Consider the following 17069-nt stretch of genomic DNA (forward strand, 5'->3'; position numbering starts at 1 on the left):
GAAGAAGACATACGGGATGGCCAGAAAACACATGAAAAGATGCTCAACATTGCTCATTATTAGAGAAATGCAAATCAAAACTACAATGAGATATCACCTCACACTAGTCAGAATGGCCATCATCAAAAAATCTACAAACATAAACGTTGGAGAGGGTGTCGAGAAAAAGGAACCCTCTTGCACTGTTGGTGGGAATGTAAACTGATATAGTCACTACGGAGAACAGGATGGAGACAGACTCCTTAAAAAACTAGGAATAAAACTATCATATGACCCAGCAATCCCACTACTGTTCTTATACCCTGAGAAAGCCATAACTGGAAAACACATGTACCCCAATGTTCATTGCAGCAATATTTACAATAGCTAGGACATGGGAGAAACCGAGATGAATGAATAAAGAAGATCGAAGTTTGGTACATATATACTATGGAATATTACTTAGCCATAAAAAGGAATGCACTTGAGTCAGTTCTAGTGAGGTGGATGAACCTAGAGCCTGTTATACAAAGTGAAGTTAAGAGAAAAACAAGTAACATATTGACACATACATATATGGAAGCTAGAAAAATGGTACTGATGAACCTATCTACAGGGCAGGAATAGAGATGCAGACACAGAGAACAGATTTTGGACACTGCAGGGGAAGGAGAGGGTGGGAAAAACTAAGAGAGTAGCACTGGAACATTTACATCATCATATGTAAAACAGATAGCTTATGGGAAGTTGCTGGGTAATAGAGCAGGGAGCTCAACGAGGTACTCTGTGGCAAGTTCTGGAGGGGGGTGGGGGGAGGTTTGAGAGGGAGAGGATATATGTATACTTATGCTGATTCACATTGTTGTATGGCAGAAGCCAACACAATATTGTAAAGCAATTGTCCTCTGATTAAAAATAAATTTTCTAAAAATGTTGAAAAAAAAGCCTGTTGAACTAGCAACACATGGACAAGTTGAGCCACTGGGATGTTGGCCTGAAGAATCTGACTGTTAAATAACACAGTTCACTTGGTTTTCTGTAGTGTACATTTTTCAGGGGCTCTGATGATCAGCATTGGCCTCCAAGAAGAGCAATGTGTTATAACCATGACTTGGTGGCAAGTATTCTAGGTAAGAATATTTTGGTATATTTTAAAAGAAGCTCTCACTGGTGTTGACTGACTTAAGGACATTTAAAAATATGACACCTTATAAACCTCTTCCACATCTAGAGGCAGAATATAATGATTTGTATATTTTATTTTGACTTTACATGCGGTGTTAAAAACCCAAAGTACATATTATTTACACATCCACAATACAAGTTTACAAGATATCTATACATGTTAAAGTACTCTATAAAACAGTATAGAGCCACTTCACTTTAGGGTTACTTTTTATGCCGTACCATTAAAAAAGATACAATCTGTGTTTACCTTTGCACAAATGAATAAAGCATTTAAAAATTAAATTAACAGGATAGAGACTAGATTTTATGTTAGAAATCTCAACATAAATACTGATAGAACTCACATTACAAACTACAAGGCAGCACAATGTTACAAAATGTTATCCGGGTTCACATACAGTTACTGTTCCATTTTCCGCACGCCGGGATTAATATTGGCAGGGTGAATTCAAACAGGTTTGTCGGCGGTGGGCTGAGTAGTGTTTATCGTTGGTTGGTTTAATTTATTATCAATCTGTAAAATTTTAGTTTCAAAGCTGACGTGTTGCAAAAACAGAAGTTTTAGCTTTTGAGCTTCCAGAGACCTCAGGGAATCATGTTCTTTATAAAACAATATTCTCAAAGAAAAAGAATAACTGCATCCGTATTCTACATTCTGTATAAAAATGCTCTGGTCTTTTGCAACCCATCCTCCCCCAAGTAATAGATATTATCACAGGAAATCAGTTGAACTTATTTGTCTGACTAAGTCAGGAGCATTCCTCTGCCTTGATACTTTCTAGATGAGGTTCAATAAACCGTGGTGTGCAGCATATTAACTGAAACAGTCGTCAGGGTTGCACATCATCAACTGTAAGTGGCTTCTGCAAAACTACGAATAAATGACTCTATATGGTTTCTGCAGGTGTCACATTACCCGGGAAACCTCATTTGACTTCACATTATCACTGATTCATCCTTAGTGAAAGCAGGAGTGGAATGTTTATCATGGCAAAGGATGTAATGCGGCTATCTGGATGGATTGTTTTACAGTTAATCGTTCTAGGCTGTTGTTACGATTTTTTTGAAAAGTCTTTTCAGGTGCTGGTTGAAAAACATGTACAACTGGCACTCAGTAAATGATGTGCTATACTGAAAACACTTGACATATTTGAGTACTTCTATCATTTTCATGAATAAGGCACAAAATGCACAGATTCAGGTAAACCCACATGTAATATTTACAGTATACTGTCGTTACCTGCATGACTTAGGAGAAAATTCTCACATCACACAACATAGACAACATGATTGCACCACTGTTAGGTTTTCATAGACTGTTTCTGTTAAGCCAATTAAGACCCTCTCACATTCCCTTCTTTTGTCTTCTGTTTTGTGTGTGTTGTGTGTTGTTTTTTTTTTCCCCCCATTTTGGGGTTAGAGGGGAGTTAAAACAAGAGGAATTTTACCACAGGGGAAAAACCAAACACAATAAAAATAAAACCTTGTTAGTGTGTCCAAGGTTAATATAGTCATTGGGGCTTGGATTCACAGTGGACTGGTGAATTTTACTACTGAAACTGGTGGATAAATCAAGGATACCGCTTAACATCTCTATCTCCTTAAGCTGGCAAGACTGTAATAGAAGTTTCAGTGAATAGCAGCACAAAATTACTTAGTACTCTTACATTCTGGCATTGGGTAACATGGAAGTCGAGTTAATCATTTTGACTGTCAAAATCAGCCTTGGTTTTCTTTCTCAAAGCTGAACCCAATGGACTGCTGTGGGAAGAAATTATTGTCTCTTGTTCAGTCATGCGCGATGTAAACAACTCCATAGCACAAAAAGATGCAATGGGCACCTAAACAAATGCTAGTGTGGACAGAACACACACACACTCACACACACTCACACACACACACACACACACATACATGCACACGCAACACAGTTCCTTGGTGGCATGGAAAAAAATGCCACACATGAAAAAGATGCTACAGTTTGGGTCAAAGACTGAATTTTTAGCAAATTGTTTGGTAATCTACAAGTTTGTTTCTTTGAGACATTACCATTGTTTTTTTTTTTTTTGACATTTGTGCAAGAGGCAAGGTGAATGCATACATATTAAAATGTTCACATTTAATGGGAAGACCACACAAAATGGCAGTCTAAGTTGAACCCATTTTCAAGTATTTGCTCACAGACAGATTCTTCTGAGCACTGTATCAGCTCTTTATACTGGTTACAGGTAGCCCCTCAGAGCCACATCTCTTTAGCTTCAAACAAAAGAAATGGAATGACCAGCACCTTCCTTTGTTTTCAGGCAAGTACACAGAAGCCTTGCTGCAGTAGCTACATATGGCAAGTTCTGATGTTGCCAAAGTTAGGAAGAGTTTCTTTGGCCACTTGGTTCTCTTGAAATACAAGCGAGTCTCTTAAGGTACCCTTACCATATCATCCTCTCAACAACATAGACAGGATAAAGCCACACAAGGAAGGGCAGACTTGAGGCCTAGTAAGTGTATTTGTTCAGTGGTCTGACAGAGGTGGTTTGAGGAACAAATGAAGGCTTTGGTGGCACGTCAGGTTTTAAGGACGGTGTCCTCTTTAGTCCCGTCCGGGGAAGGGTGCCATTACTGGTGTAGCTGCTCTGTCTGGAGAGGGAAGGCTGTAGGTGAACACTCACTGGTGCTCCCTGAATATAGTCCACCTTTGCCCCTGCAGGGGTGGGCATGTACCCCCCACGGTTCATACTAGGCTGTCTAGATAACAAAACACCATTTGGTGAACTTAAGTTTTTAGGCATAGCCGATATAGAGTGCCTCTGGGAGGAATTTTTATGATAACCCCTCTGTCTTTCCAAAGAAGTCATCGGAACTCCAGGAGTGGTGGGAACATCCACTCGCTTGGTTGGGCTATTTCTGGGAAGAGTTGAGGGAGGAGAGTAGAGAGATGCTTCGCGATTAGGGACCTTGGGCGGGACCTCAGACATAGGTCCCACGGGGTCCAGCATTAGGGTCTGGTGGGCCATCTGGATGTCTCCCATGATGGCTTTGGGGTTACTATTTGGGTCATTTAGATGCTTCAGGAGATCATTGAGGGTATTTCTGGAATCCACAGAACGCCGGTGATCTCTTTTACTGGATGACTTTGTAAGAGGGTGGTCAATGTTTTGAAGCTTCTTTTCAGCTTTGTGAGCATTGGAGTTTGAGAAAGAAGTGTTGTAGTCATGGGTAGCATTAGGAAGAACAATGGCACTGGGGATATGCCCATGACTTAGTGGGGAATGTGGTGGAGGACTAGAAGGAAAGAACTGAGGGGTTTCTTTCCTCGAAGCTCCATGGCCATGGGCCTTTTCTGAGTGGCTCTTCATGGCCTGCAGGGTCTTCTGGTGAAGCACGGGTGTAGACTCAGGTGTGGGGAGAGCAGCCAGCTCTGGAGGTTGGCCTCGATGGTCCATGACCATGGATTTTGTATCTCCATTGGGTGGCAGCTCTTTCCGACTGGTTAGCAGGTTACTATATAATTTGGGAGAATCAATATTCTGTTGATATTCCTTGACTGGGCTGTCAAAGAGACCATTCAGCTTGGCAAAACTTCCACTGGAGTCTGTGCATGACTGGGCAGATTCTGCATCTTTATGGATCTTTCTGTTTTTCCGAACAAACATGTCACGGTAACAGTAGACTGCCACACCTGCAATGAATGCACCCAAGACAAAAGCTGCAAAGACACAGGTGATGAGGACATTCATGTGGACCATCTGGTTGGACTCTCCAGACTGGACTTCCCATCGTACACCTGCAACAGACACACAGGAAAAGAGTCTGAGTGAGGAGCTTCTTTAAAACAGTATTAGCCAGCAAATGGCTTGCCTTGAATCAACACTACCTTCACATGGTCCATATGCTTATCTTGGAGAGTGAGGTGGACTCCCAAATCACATATTTTTTTCTTTAATCACAACAGGGTCCCCAGAGACACTTACAACTGCTACAAATAAAGGATAACTCTTCCATTGATCTGTATTATGTATTAGTCTTTTTTCCTTCCAATCCCTCTTAAATAGTTGTTATATAACATACAAAATTTTAAGCGTTTCTATCTAAAAATTAGGGCTAGAAATTACATATTTTCTAACTGGCCCATTTAAAATTCATAAAATGTTTTTCTTTCTCATGATTTTCTCTTAATTCATAAATCAGGATTAAAGGGCAGCTACTGGGATTAGGGAAATGTATGAATCTGTATATATACACATTTTGCTAAAATAATTATGCTAATACAATTATGCTCTTCTTAATTAGCATGAAACTACATAATTTGTTCACAAACTAAAAGCATCTGCTTAGTCATTGTTAGCTACAAATACAACCTTTCCTGTTTGCTTTTTTTTCATTCCATCTTGGAGTGAAGCACTCTTGAATTGTCTGCTATGAAAAAAATCCAGACAGTCTAAGGAAGTATACTATGTATTAGAGTTAAATGATATTATCCAATTGTTTTGAGATATTTTAGGAAATATTTAAATTAGACTGGAAGAAGAAGAGTGAATTAGTTTGTAATTATTTTTTTTTAATGCAACCACAGACATCTAGATATGTTAGTTTAAGAGGTATCCAAGTCTGTTACATGCTACAAACACAGCTATCCCAGAATAAGGTAAGTCAGAGTGAATTGAAGATTCTGTTGCTCTAGGTTAGTACTAAGGCCTTCAAACATTAGTTGTTTTTAATCAATGTTGAGCGCAATGGAATTCAGTGGTAATGTAAAAGACAAAGAAAAGTAGAAACGGAATCATGAAAGAAAATAAAAGAGGAAGAATGATTATAAAATTGTTTACAATGAAAACATAAAAATCCAAAATCAACAGACGTAAATCATAAATGACAATGCACTGCCATAAAAACTGGTTGGAAACCTGATACCACAGTTTAGTAAGCACTAAAGAATAGATTTTTTTCCCCCCTAGAGTCTTAGATCTAATAAGGTAATTCAACAGGCAGCTATTTGATAAACTGCTTCTATTATGGGCCGAAAATGATAGTTCCGGACAAGGGCTCTGTTATGTTTTATTGCTTGTGGTATTCAAACAACTTGGTGCCTGGCATATATCAATACTTCTCAGATCACATTATAAACAGGAGCTAAACAAAAGACTGGGAAAGGATCCTAAAAAAAACAGCCAGTATCAGGATATTTGCAATTAATGAGTTTTGTTTTGGGATGTTGCCCGGGTGTCCCTCGGCATTTTCTGATATCCAGCAGGGTCCAGCTTCTTCAGACAGAAGCCAACATGGATTAGGTTGTCTGAGTGGCTGTTTCACCAACCCTTTCAGCTTTCCACCTCTGTCGCTGTTAAGGAATGCACTCCACGTAACCACAGAAAACCGGAGTGACCGCGGCCAGTGGAGGCGGTGATAATAGCAGAGGTGGCTCCGTCTGGGTTCACCTCCATCCACTCCTCAGAGATATTAGGAATCAGGTTTCCACTCAGTGAGAGATGAGTTCCCTGGTGAGGCCTTACCCTTTGGGATACCTGAAAAAGGATCAGTAAAATCAGAAGTGTTTGGGTCATCTTGAACTACAAATTTCCGGGAGCTGGTCAGTTTAGGTCTCCAGGTATCAATCACTTTAGGTGTAATTTCTGGGATACTTGCCATTGTGGTAACAGAAGATGAAGATACCTCCATGTCTGTGGTGGCAAACAGATTTTTATTAACGTGGGTAGTGTCAGCCCATTGTTTCTGATTGGGCTGTTGTATTGTCAAGTAAAGTTTAAGCAAATTTTATGAGAAAGCCTGTTCGAGGATTTCATCAAAACACATCTAAGGAGATTACACCAAATCCCTTTCTTTCAAGGGAAAAATAAAAACTAAAAATTAATCATAAAGACACATTAAGCAGATTTCAAACTTGAAGACACTCAAAATACTCCTACTGAAACCTCTGGGGTGATTAATGACACTCATGGAAAAGGTAATATGAATCCCAAAGATTGTGATTTCCTCATCTTTCTGTGGGACGGCATCATTTCATTTCTTTTTTGCACATTTTTAAAAAATAATTTTTATTGATGGTTGGAAGCTGTATATCTTTCACTGGGGAACCTAGAGTGTAACTTCATCAGAAAACACCTGGTTGGTTCTGCATAAACACTCAATTTTGGACTTGACAAACAGGCTGTCCTGCTTTCGCACAGACCTCCCCCCCATCTGTGATTACTGACTGCACTGAAGGCCTACTGTCCATGGGGAAGCACTGAAGCTTTCCAGAATGCCCAGGGAGTTTTTTTTTTTTTTCCAAAGAGTAAGAAGCAACTCATGCGCAAGAAATGGCATTTATGAGTTGATTAAGGATGTTCTGATACATAGGATCTACCATCCTTTTCTCCCCTCTGAGGAATGAAACTGCTAGTGAATTTTAGAACCAGCGATAGGATCGGGAGTAACTTAACTCTTAGAGTGTCTATTACTGAGTTCTGCCAAGGAGATTTTCCATCAAAATGGAAGCATATGATTTTAAGTGAAAACTCCGGAGACCCAAATTCAGACTGGTGCAACGGTCACAGATAAAGACTCCAGAACAGATGAAGACAAGGCGGGGCGGGGAGGCACAGGGAACCCAGTGAACATCTTAATACATCAGAAACCAGCTTCATTCGATGGGAACCTTTTTCACACCACTGAGATCACAACATTCAAAGGTTCCAGGGATTACCACAAACCATTCCAAAAAAGATCTCTAAAATTTATAAATACACATTTTGGGGAAATGTGTATTTGTATACTAGGTCTTAGGAAAGGTGAGGAGAGAAGGGGGAAATAATGAAGTTCTGCCATCCATTAAAAATAGATGGCTGCAGGGAACATTCACGATGCACGGGGGTGAGAGAAGAAAGCTCAGGTGGACGGGCGTGCAGCTGAAATGCAGCCTATGTTAATCCATTGGATTTTCTTAAAGGATGTGCCTTGGTCAATGATGGACTGTTAACATGCTACACAAGGTGAAGTGCTGAGTAAGAAAAAGTCTTTGGGACCATCAGGGGGTTAATGAGTCAAAGCACAAAAATGAGGGGCTGCCAAACTGCGCAAAAGGAGGGGAGAAGGGGCTGAAAATGCTTAACTGAAGGAAAGAAAAGGTTTGTTAATTCAAAAAAATGAAAAAAAACTAACCAGATGTTGGACCGCCAAATATTTTGTAATCTGGTGTAGTTGAAGTAGGCAAAATTTCTAAAAGAATTAAAGGAACAAGTAATCAGTACGAAGTAACCAAAAGAAAGCAAAAATTTACGAATTCCAGTTAACTCAAAAAGTCAAAAGAAAGGACTATAAATTAAAAAATGAACCTACTGGTTAGACTACCTTTCTCTAGATTTCCTATAGAATTGTAAATGGTGAAGGAAAAAAAAAAAGTAAGATTCTTCTCTAACTTATCCCCATGATCAAACAGCTCAGCTTTTGCGAAGTTCAAGTTAAATGCTAGGTGGCATGTGTCCTCAGTCATTATAAAAGGCTGATTGTAAAATAATGTTCACGTGCAAATGTGGTCCAAAAGAAGCGCCAGGAGGGAAAGGAAGATTCGGTCTTACCGTGGCAGTCCCCTAGATGGGCCGTGTTGCCATATTCTGTGTCCTGTTCAAATCCTCCAGCGCTGTGGTTATGGAAAGCAAAGAAGTCTTCAGTTAACAGCCTTCATAGGAACACAAGTGACAACCAGAGCAGAACCAAGAACACAGACAGATTAGTAAGAATGAGCAGAGAGAGAAAAATGGACATTTCAACATAGCTTGCTAAGATGAATATTTGTATTCAACATTTGGTAACTAGAGTGTTTAAGAGAGCAAAAGAGAATTGTTTTCTTTCTCACCATCCATCCCTTTCCCTTAAGTATTATACTGTCTACAATCTCCTTTCCCTGTCATAGCTCCAGATTTTCTTTGTTTTAACTTCTCCCATACAACAACAAGAAAAAAACAGAAAAAAGCAAAGAAAGAAAGAAAAGAAAAAATCAAAGTAGTGTTACTGGAATTTTTCTAAAATTCCTAGTTTTAGAGTCCCTGGAGAAGACAGAAGCACATCTGGAGAAGATCTCTGTTAATGTGACAAAGTGTACTTACAGCATCGCTGGGCTCACTCGACCACAGGCCCCTTGGCTTAACCAGCCACAGTATGGGTCTCGAGATGCAATACAAGACCTGTATGCAACCAGACAGAGGTAACCTGAATTTTCTCATTATCAAAGGTCATGATCCTGAAAAACCCAGGGTAAGGAAAGAAACATCAGCTTACTTTTTACATGATCCATAACGCTCACAGCGACTGAGGGGAATGCGGATAACGCAGCTAGAGAACGCCACATATAAAGCATGATGGTCTTTATCCAACTGTAATGAGATGACCTTTCTGTCCTCTTCATTTTCAGCATTGCACCTATATTGTGGGAGACATTTTCAAGACAGATGTTTAGTAAGTCAAGAGCTACAGGAACTATACGAGGCAAGTGAGGTTTGGTTTTTGCAACTACTGAGAACTGGGGAGGTGTTAAGGAATACTCTCAGCAGCAAACTAGGCAAGTACGCAGTTTAGGATGTAATAATTATGTGATTCATCTTCTACTGCTTTGCATGGTTAGTTAAATTTCAGGCTGGACAAAGGGTTTTTTAAAGATTGGCTTCCTGTTCTGATGATGGAAGGGAACTGCATTTGTGAAGAGCAAGTTAGGCTACAGGGAAGAAAAGGGATAATGTTCTAATGCATTTTAATCTTCCTGTGCTAGATATTCCTAGATCTCTTCTTAGTCTTCTTTGCTCCATTACTCTCATCTATCTCACTTGTTTTAATGGTTCACGTAATTTTTTATATCAGTGGTTGCAAGAATTATGGGGTATGTGTGTGTGTGTCTATGTGCAACCAGCTGTAGCATAGTTCCAGATGCAGCATCCTAAAATAGATCCGTAAGGTAAGAGGGGTGGGGAAAATATTCTCATCTTCCATAGGTGACCAACAAGGGCTGAATTATTTTTAAATGTATCACTGTCCACCCTCCAAACCCTAAGAGACTCAGGAAAACACCAAATCCAGGTTTTTACTTCAGTGAGAAAAACAAACAAACCACAATACTAATAAGCCAAACCACTACTAATTTGAGGCTTCCCTGGTGGTTCAATCAGTAAAGAATCCACCTGCAATGCAGGAGACCTAGTTTCCATCCCTGGGCTGCAAAGATCCTCTGAGAAGGAAATGGCAACCCACTCCAGTACTCTTGTCTGGGAAATTCCATGGACAGAGGAGCCTGGTGGGCTACAGTCAATAGGGTCACAAGAGTGGGACATGATTTAGCGACTGCTGCTGCTAAGTCGCTTCAGTCATCTCTGACTCTGTGCGACCCCATAGACGGCAGCCCACCAGGCTCCCCTGTCCCTGGGATTCTCCAGGCAAAAACACTGGAGTGGGTTGCCATTTCCTTCTCCAATGCATGAAAGTGAAAAGTGACAGTGAAGTTGCTCAGTCATCTCCGACTCTTCCTGACCCCATGGACTGCAGCCTACCAGGCTCCTCCGTCCATGGGATTTTCCAGGCAAGAGTACTGGAGTGGGTTGCCATTGCCTTCTCCAGATTTAGCTTCTAACCACCCCCATTTCTACCACTGCTAATATAGAGGGCTGAAAGGAAATGACTAGATGAAATAGACACTGGAAGTCCCGAAAAGCGTTCCGGTATAATACACCTACTTTGCATGGTTGTACGCTTCAATCTCTTCCAGTAACACGCTGTCATTCAAAGAGAAAGGGCTGGTCTTCGCCAAAACTTTAAGCACCACGCCAGCTTCTGAGCCAACAAAGATGACTGTGTAGTTCTGGTGGGGTCCGGCAGAATGGTCCACGGCGACGGCCGTCAGTCTGTACCTGCCAGAGGAGGTGAATCAGGTTAGAGAGGGGGCCAGCAGGAAGGGGGACTACTGAATGGGAGCGGGCCTGCGTGTCTGCCCAATCTTACCTGATCCGAGTCTTTGTGAACCACGGCTCGTCGGCGATGGGTGGGACGGCCGAGTCCATCAGGGGGTGGGATTTGATGAATGACAGGGTTTCATCCGGGAAATCGATGGAGGTTTTATAAGCTTCGGCAAGACCGTGCTTTGCACAACAGCCAGGCCTGAAAGGAAAATAGTGTTTTCCCCGCCTCACAATTTGTATCTAGAGAAAAGGTGTCTATTCTGGAAGAAAAGGTCAAGAGAGGAAGGAGAGTGAGCCAAACCCTCTGGGTAACGTTATTTCCACGAACTCTGTGGGCTCCCCACATTCAGGCTCTCAGAGTGATAGTCACTGAGCTTCCATCTGCAGGGCCGCAGAGGGACACCCTTCCTGGAGAGGGAGGCGGGCCCAGCTGCTCTCTGAGGATGCATGCTTCCAGTGACCAGAGGGCTTTGTTAAGGACAGAAATCCTTTCCGTCTTTATTGCTTTCCTACCTTGGCTTTGGTACTTTGTCTTCAGGGACCGCTGTCCAAACGGAATCTGGAGTTTTCTGTTCTTTAAACCGTCCTTTGAATACTTTTTCAATGTCATCCATGCTAAACGCACAGACTGCAGAACCAGGAATGCTGGAAAAGAGGCGCCGCATCAGGGCACAGCAGACCTATTCTGGGTTCCCACAAACAAGACACAGAGTGCCTTCTGAAGCGCCAGGGGTCGGTTCTCACCTGTTGAGCTGTGTGGTAAACACCCCTACCACCGTGGGAATGCCATTGATTTGTATTATGTCTGTAATAGACTGCAGAACATCAAAGTAGAAAAAGGAATCTCCAGGGACGGAACAGTTAAGCCGAGCCTTCAGAAACGAAGTCCAGTGTTTCTCCAGGACCCGCTGGGAGCCACCCATGTCGTTTTTACATATGCGGGCCACACGGGAATAGACAGCCTGCCCAGGGGACAAAAGCAAGGCAACAGGATCATGAGCATGGAGGGAGAACAGGAACAAAAAGCTGCCAGATAAGGGAGGGACAAAAAATGATAAAAGATACATGTGGTCCAAAAGACTCCGGCAGCCTTCCCTCTAGGGATCTGTAGAGTAAGAATGTAAACTATATTTACCTGTGAGAAAAACAAAAAAGGAGGGCCATATTCCTGTTCTACCAAACAAGCTCCCTAAGAAGTGAGCCACTGAACTGCCTGGCTGGATGGCAACCATTCCCATACTTCATTCCCCACTTAGCTTCTCATATTGTTAACGAAACGCACCATCCTTAAACCTGGCATAGAAGGGGATGCAATATTTTAGAATCTTACGGTCTTGGACTGAAGTACTCGACAATGAACAGGGGCCCTTACTTTTCATCCTGCCTTTGACACTAAGAAAGAACAGCTATCAACAGATTTCTAAAGAGTTAAAGAAGCATCCACAGCTCAAGGGTGCCTGCAGCACATTCTCTGTAGTAAGAGGAAAAAATAAATAAAACCTTCTCAAGGTCCAAGGATGCTGTTCCCACTCTGGCCATTGTTCAGTTATTTCCCAGCAACTATTCTCTTGCTAAGCAACACAACTCTCTGCACTTGGCCCTAAATGCACTAAGTGTTGGAAAGCATGCAAAAACCCTACCAAGGTGGGCTCAATTCCATGCAATACGAGTGCACAATCATATACTTGCCTTGCCTAAGTTATTATGTTCTACAGCAATTTCTCTAAAGAAGAAATAGACGTAGTTTCCATATTCTATGGCATGCAGGAAGTGTGGCTCTGAAAGAAAAAGTGAAAACAAACTGGTTCTTAAAGGGTAATTCAATTAGCATCATATCCCGACTGCTAGGCATGACGGACAGACATCACACTGCTACTTTCAAGCCAAGAACTTTGATATGCCACTGAGTTTCAGGAGTCCCATTAGGTATGTTGAAGCTTTAGGGAACCCAGAGTCTTTAATGTTAGCTAATGGACTAGAAAAAGCCTACAGGGAACTGAACTACCGCAAAGGTCTTTGTTTCAACAGATTTATTCATTAACCTATTTAGCTAGTAAAGGAAACTTCTTATGTTGAAAATTAAAAATCTTGATTTCTAGACTCCAAAGAACAAAATAACTCTGAAGATATGAACTAACTTTCTCAGGGTTAAACTTTCCAGGATATGTAGAAGGAAGTGGGCAAGGAGTAGTGCATGCATTTAGTTAGGCAAATGGTACAAAGAACGGTGATTTTTTTTTTTTTTGAGGTCACCTAAGATAGAAATCTACTTTCCAGACGTAGTTACTGGTCTCCTCATTTCCCACTAATGCAGCCAATCAAGGCAGCTTGTACTGGGCTCTAAATTAACAATATAAAGTCATGCACTGAAATTTCCAATGCCAGGGCTCCTGTTCCCATGGACCCATCCTGCCACCCTTGGCGATCTCACAATACTGCTCTTCAAAGATACCTTTGATCCATTTGGAATCATATTTAATCGTACGAAGAGCAGATCCATCACCCATGCTTCGATAAATCACAGCATCACTGGCCAAGAAGTCAGCCACAGTGGCAGAATACAGCTTCCCATCTGAAACCAAGGTTATAATTTCAATAAAAATAGCCACAGTTATCATAAGTGTGTTACCTTATGTGTGTGCTAAGTCACTTCAGTTGTGTCCAACTCTTTGCAGCCTTATGAACTACAGCCTGCCAGGCTCCTCTGTCCATGGGATTCTCTAGGCAAGAATACTGGAGTGGGTTGCCATGCTCTCCTCCGGGGATCTTCTCAACCCAGGGACCGAATCCACATCTCCTTTGTCTCTTGCATTGGCAGGCTGGTTCTTTACGACCAGCGCCACCTAGGAAGCCCATGTTATCCCATGTAGTGTCTTATATCCTTTGGAGTGTTTTCACTGACATCATTGCTATATATACAAATAAATCTAAAACCTGATGTTCATAATCAGCTTGTGACAGGTTGACCTGTATTATCTAAGTTTATAGATGAGAACTTGGGAGCACCAAAAGTTAAGCGACTTATTAAAAAAAATGCTTCCCTGGTGGCTCAGATGGTTAAAGAATGTGCTTGCAATGCAGGAGATCCAGATTTGATCCCTGGGTTGGGAAGATTCCCCTGGAAAAGGGAATGGCTCCAGTATTCTTGCCTGGAGAAATCCATCGACAGAGGAGCCTGGCAGGCTACAGTCCATGGGGTAGCAAAGAGTCAGACACGACTGAGTGACTAACACTTTCACTTTCAGCTTATTCAGGGTCACTGGCCTAACAACAGAGCCAAGTGTCAGAATACCTATAATATGCTCACTTATAATTCCTCTTTTTTGAAAAATCTGTTCATAGCTTTTAGTCTTTGAAACAGCCATTTCAAGGTAGCTATTCTAGTTATGAGCTTTTTTCCTTCCTTTAAATTCCTCTTGCACCTTCAATGTCATTAATCATTTATATTCATTACACTAAAGAATCTTACCAGCAAAAAGGGCAACATTAGTTTGTCTGGCATCAAATGGGCATCTTGCCAGGCCACTAATTTCTTCTCCATCATACTCTAAGGTATTCAACTACAAAAGAAAAATAAATAGCTAGTGTCACATCTGTTCAATGTACATGTTTGAAGGCAATACTGCTTTATTTGTACTGAAATTCTATGGGAAGAATAATGTCTTTATCCTTTCATAGTGTTAGAGATAAAACAAATTACTGGATTTACAGAAGAAAGGATTCTACACTACCACCATACCAGTAGAGGAAGAAGAATTGATTAAAAACAGCACATTGTATAAAATATACTTACCTTATAGTATCTACACATGGGATTAAATGCATTGGTGCCACAAACAAAAACCATCTCATCGTTTCTTGGAACAAATACTTTAATAAAGTTGTGGCATTCATCCTAAAGAAAGTAACAACAACACTACCATTAGACATTCCATATGCCTACATCATGGGCTAAAGCCACCATACAGATTCAATCTAGTGAGCATATATTTGTTTTACTTACTTTATGCTTCCCTTTCATAGCACAGTTTTCTCGATCCTGTTGTCTTGACCGCCATGTCAGTTTCTGTATCAACCAAGCAAAACCAATATTTTAAATATTGAGGGGAGAGGGACATTACCAAAGTTCTGAGGGAATGCAAATAAATTTGCCAACTACAGATGCTCACCTTGTTTGGTATTACTTCTGTTTTGGGGATTTCATTTAAGTTTACTGTATAAACTTGATCCCTGTTCGAAACAAGGCAGTAGGTCATATCATGTGAATACATAAAAATGTTAAGCTGCTTCTTATTTTATTTTTACAGAGCTGCTTTTATTGTGTTTCAGAGATCATTTGGATTTTCTCTGTCTCCAACAAAGTCAACAAAGAGTACTTTTTCATTAGTGAGATACTTTCATATATCACTGTGGTTAGGGAGCGAAGAAAGTCCTTTTCTTCAGGTATGGGTCAAACCACTACTCAGTATTAGCATAGACATACTTTTAATATTTGCTTGAATAATTCCAAGTTAAAAAAAGACTAAAGAAAAATTTTTTTTTTCTCCTGCTGCTTTAGGAATAAAGAGTGGTGTCTGATTTCTTGACGGTAGTAATAAAATAGGACCGCTGAAGGCTTTTGCTGTATTTTGTTCCTGGTACACAGTGCTGACTCTTCTCAAGTGAATATTTTTGGCTACTTGCAATTTTTGATCACAATCACATATTAGTTTTTCATGAACTAGACACATTAATGCAAGCACCACAAGAGAAAAGACTTTTAATCTAATAAACCAACGAGAGGAAAATTACCTGCCAGCAATATAAAGTGTGTCTCGAATTTTCAACATCAGCTGAAAGTCCAGCCTGTGCTGTGATTCATTGCCTGAAGGGCGTCCTCTAAAAACCGGATATTGCCTTGAATCTGCAAGTAAAAACGGGCTAAACCATCAGTCAGGATTACAGAGCTGAAGAATCGATATACAGCATTGATTAGCTGTATATACTAGTTGTAGAAGGGTTTTAACTAAATTCTTTTCTTAAGGTCTTGAATATGAATGAATAAGAGACGGTGAATATCACCAAATGGTCTTTTTCTTTTTAACTGAAAACATATAATCTATATATGGGTTGCTTTAGAAAAGTGCTTAACTGAACTGTCCCATTTTCTTCAGACACTAGGAAATGATTATGGCTAAGTGAGGATGTAAAACATTTTAAAGACATAAAATTCTCTTTCTAAAAATGAATATGCTTAGAAAATCAAAACCCAAAAAACCCTTCCTTCTTAGAAACGCGTATTCTTTAGATTACTTACAGTGATAGTCCACAGTATTAAGGGGTTCATCATCTTCAGGAAAGCTGACTGCCCTCAACTGGGAAATCAGGAGCAGCAGCATGTAGGCACAAGGCAGGAAGAACCTCATGGTTGGGCCAGGTGAAGGCAGAGCAGCCCCTCCTCAGAAATCCCACTCAGCTACCTGGAAAACAGAAATCGTTTGGAAAGATCTCTGCTGTGATGAACGAGTTTTGTCATTTGTAATCAGTTCGGTTTTCATCATGAGCTCTCTCCAACGTCCCCCTCCCATCAGAAAGGTGGCGGTGGTGGAGGAGATACCTCTGAAAACACAGGCCAAAGGCGTCATTCTGCCAAGCCGGATGAAAGCATCTGGTGAGCACATTGAAGTCTTAGGCCCATTTGCAAGAGTTTCTGAGGTAACTACGTATGTCATCACAGCAAAATCACCAGAACCACAGACAGAAATGCTGGCTGCTGACTTGGCAAGAAGATGGGCAAAGTTGGGACTAGAATTTTAATTAAATGCCAATCTGCTTCCCTTCCCCCATCCCTGAAATAAATCCAGTACAGCTTGTCTCTGCCCTCCCCACCCCCCAAAAATGCCCAAGCTGCCTCGAGAGTATCCAAGGAGCTGATGTGCCTGTAGCCCCTCTCAGCCCCTTAAGGCACTGCCAAATTCCCAGCATTAT

At 41.0% G+C, this 17069-nt stretch overlaps 1 protein-coding gene across 13 annotated transcripts in view; it reads right to left on the minus strand.

Moving 5' to 3' along the window:
* Positions 1-1218: 1218 nt before the first annotated feature.
* The window catches only part of SEMA6D (semaphorin 6D), a 58045-nt gene continuing 42194 nt past the window's right edge, over positions 1219-17069 (minus strand). For 3 of the 13 annotated variants that reach the window (XM_043472072.1, XM_043472071.1, XM_043472070.1), the window contains 18 exons: positions 16399-16561; positions 15894-16005; positions 15272-15332; positions 15106-15168; positions 14896-14997; positions 14572-14662; positions 13555-13674; positions 12792-12880; positions 11847-12064; positions 11616-11747; positions 11146-11301; positions 10881-11054; positions 9439-9579; positions 9267-9344; positions 8739-8839; positions 8323-8379; positions 6675-6842; positions 1219-4948 (listed from right to left, as the gene is read on the minus strand). In XM_043472072.1, the coding sequence (XP_043328007.1) occupies positions 3660-4948; positions 6675-6842; positions 8323-8379; positions 8739-8839; positions 9267-9344; positions 9439-9579; positions 10881-11054; positions 11146-11301; positions 11616-11747; positions 11847-12064; positions 12792-12880; positions 13555-13674; positions 14572-14662; positions 14896-14997; positions 15106-15168; positions 15272-15332; positions 15894-16005; positions 16399-16507 (3261 nt within the window). In that variant the 5' untranslated portion in view covers positions 16508-16561 and the 3' untranslated portion in view covers positions 1219-3659. Of the gene's footprint in view, positions 4949-6674; positions 6843-8322; positions 8380-8738; positions 8840-9266; positions 9345-9438; positions 9580-10880; positions 11055-11145; positions 11302-11615; positions 11748-11846; positions 12065-12791; positions 12881-13554; positions 13675-14571; positions 14663-14895; positions 14998-15105; positions 15169-15271; positions 15333-15893; positions 16006-16398; positions 16564-17069 lie in introns of those variants that run through there. The other 10 variants (XM_043472075.1, XM_043472074.1, XM_043472073.1 and 7 more) reach the window with 9 other exon arrangements.

This window comes from Cervus canadensis, chromosome 6 (genome assembly GCF_019320065.1).
Source record: "Cervus canadensis isolate Bull #8, Minnesota chromosome 6, ASM1932006v1, whole genome shotgun sequence".
Classification (NCBI taxonomy): Eukaryota; Metazoa; Chordata; class Mammalia; order Artiodactyla; family Cervidae; genus Cervus; species Cervus canadensis.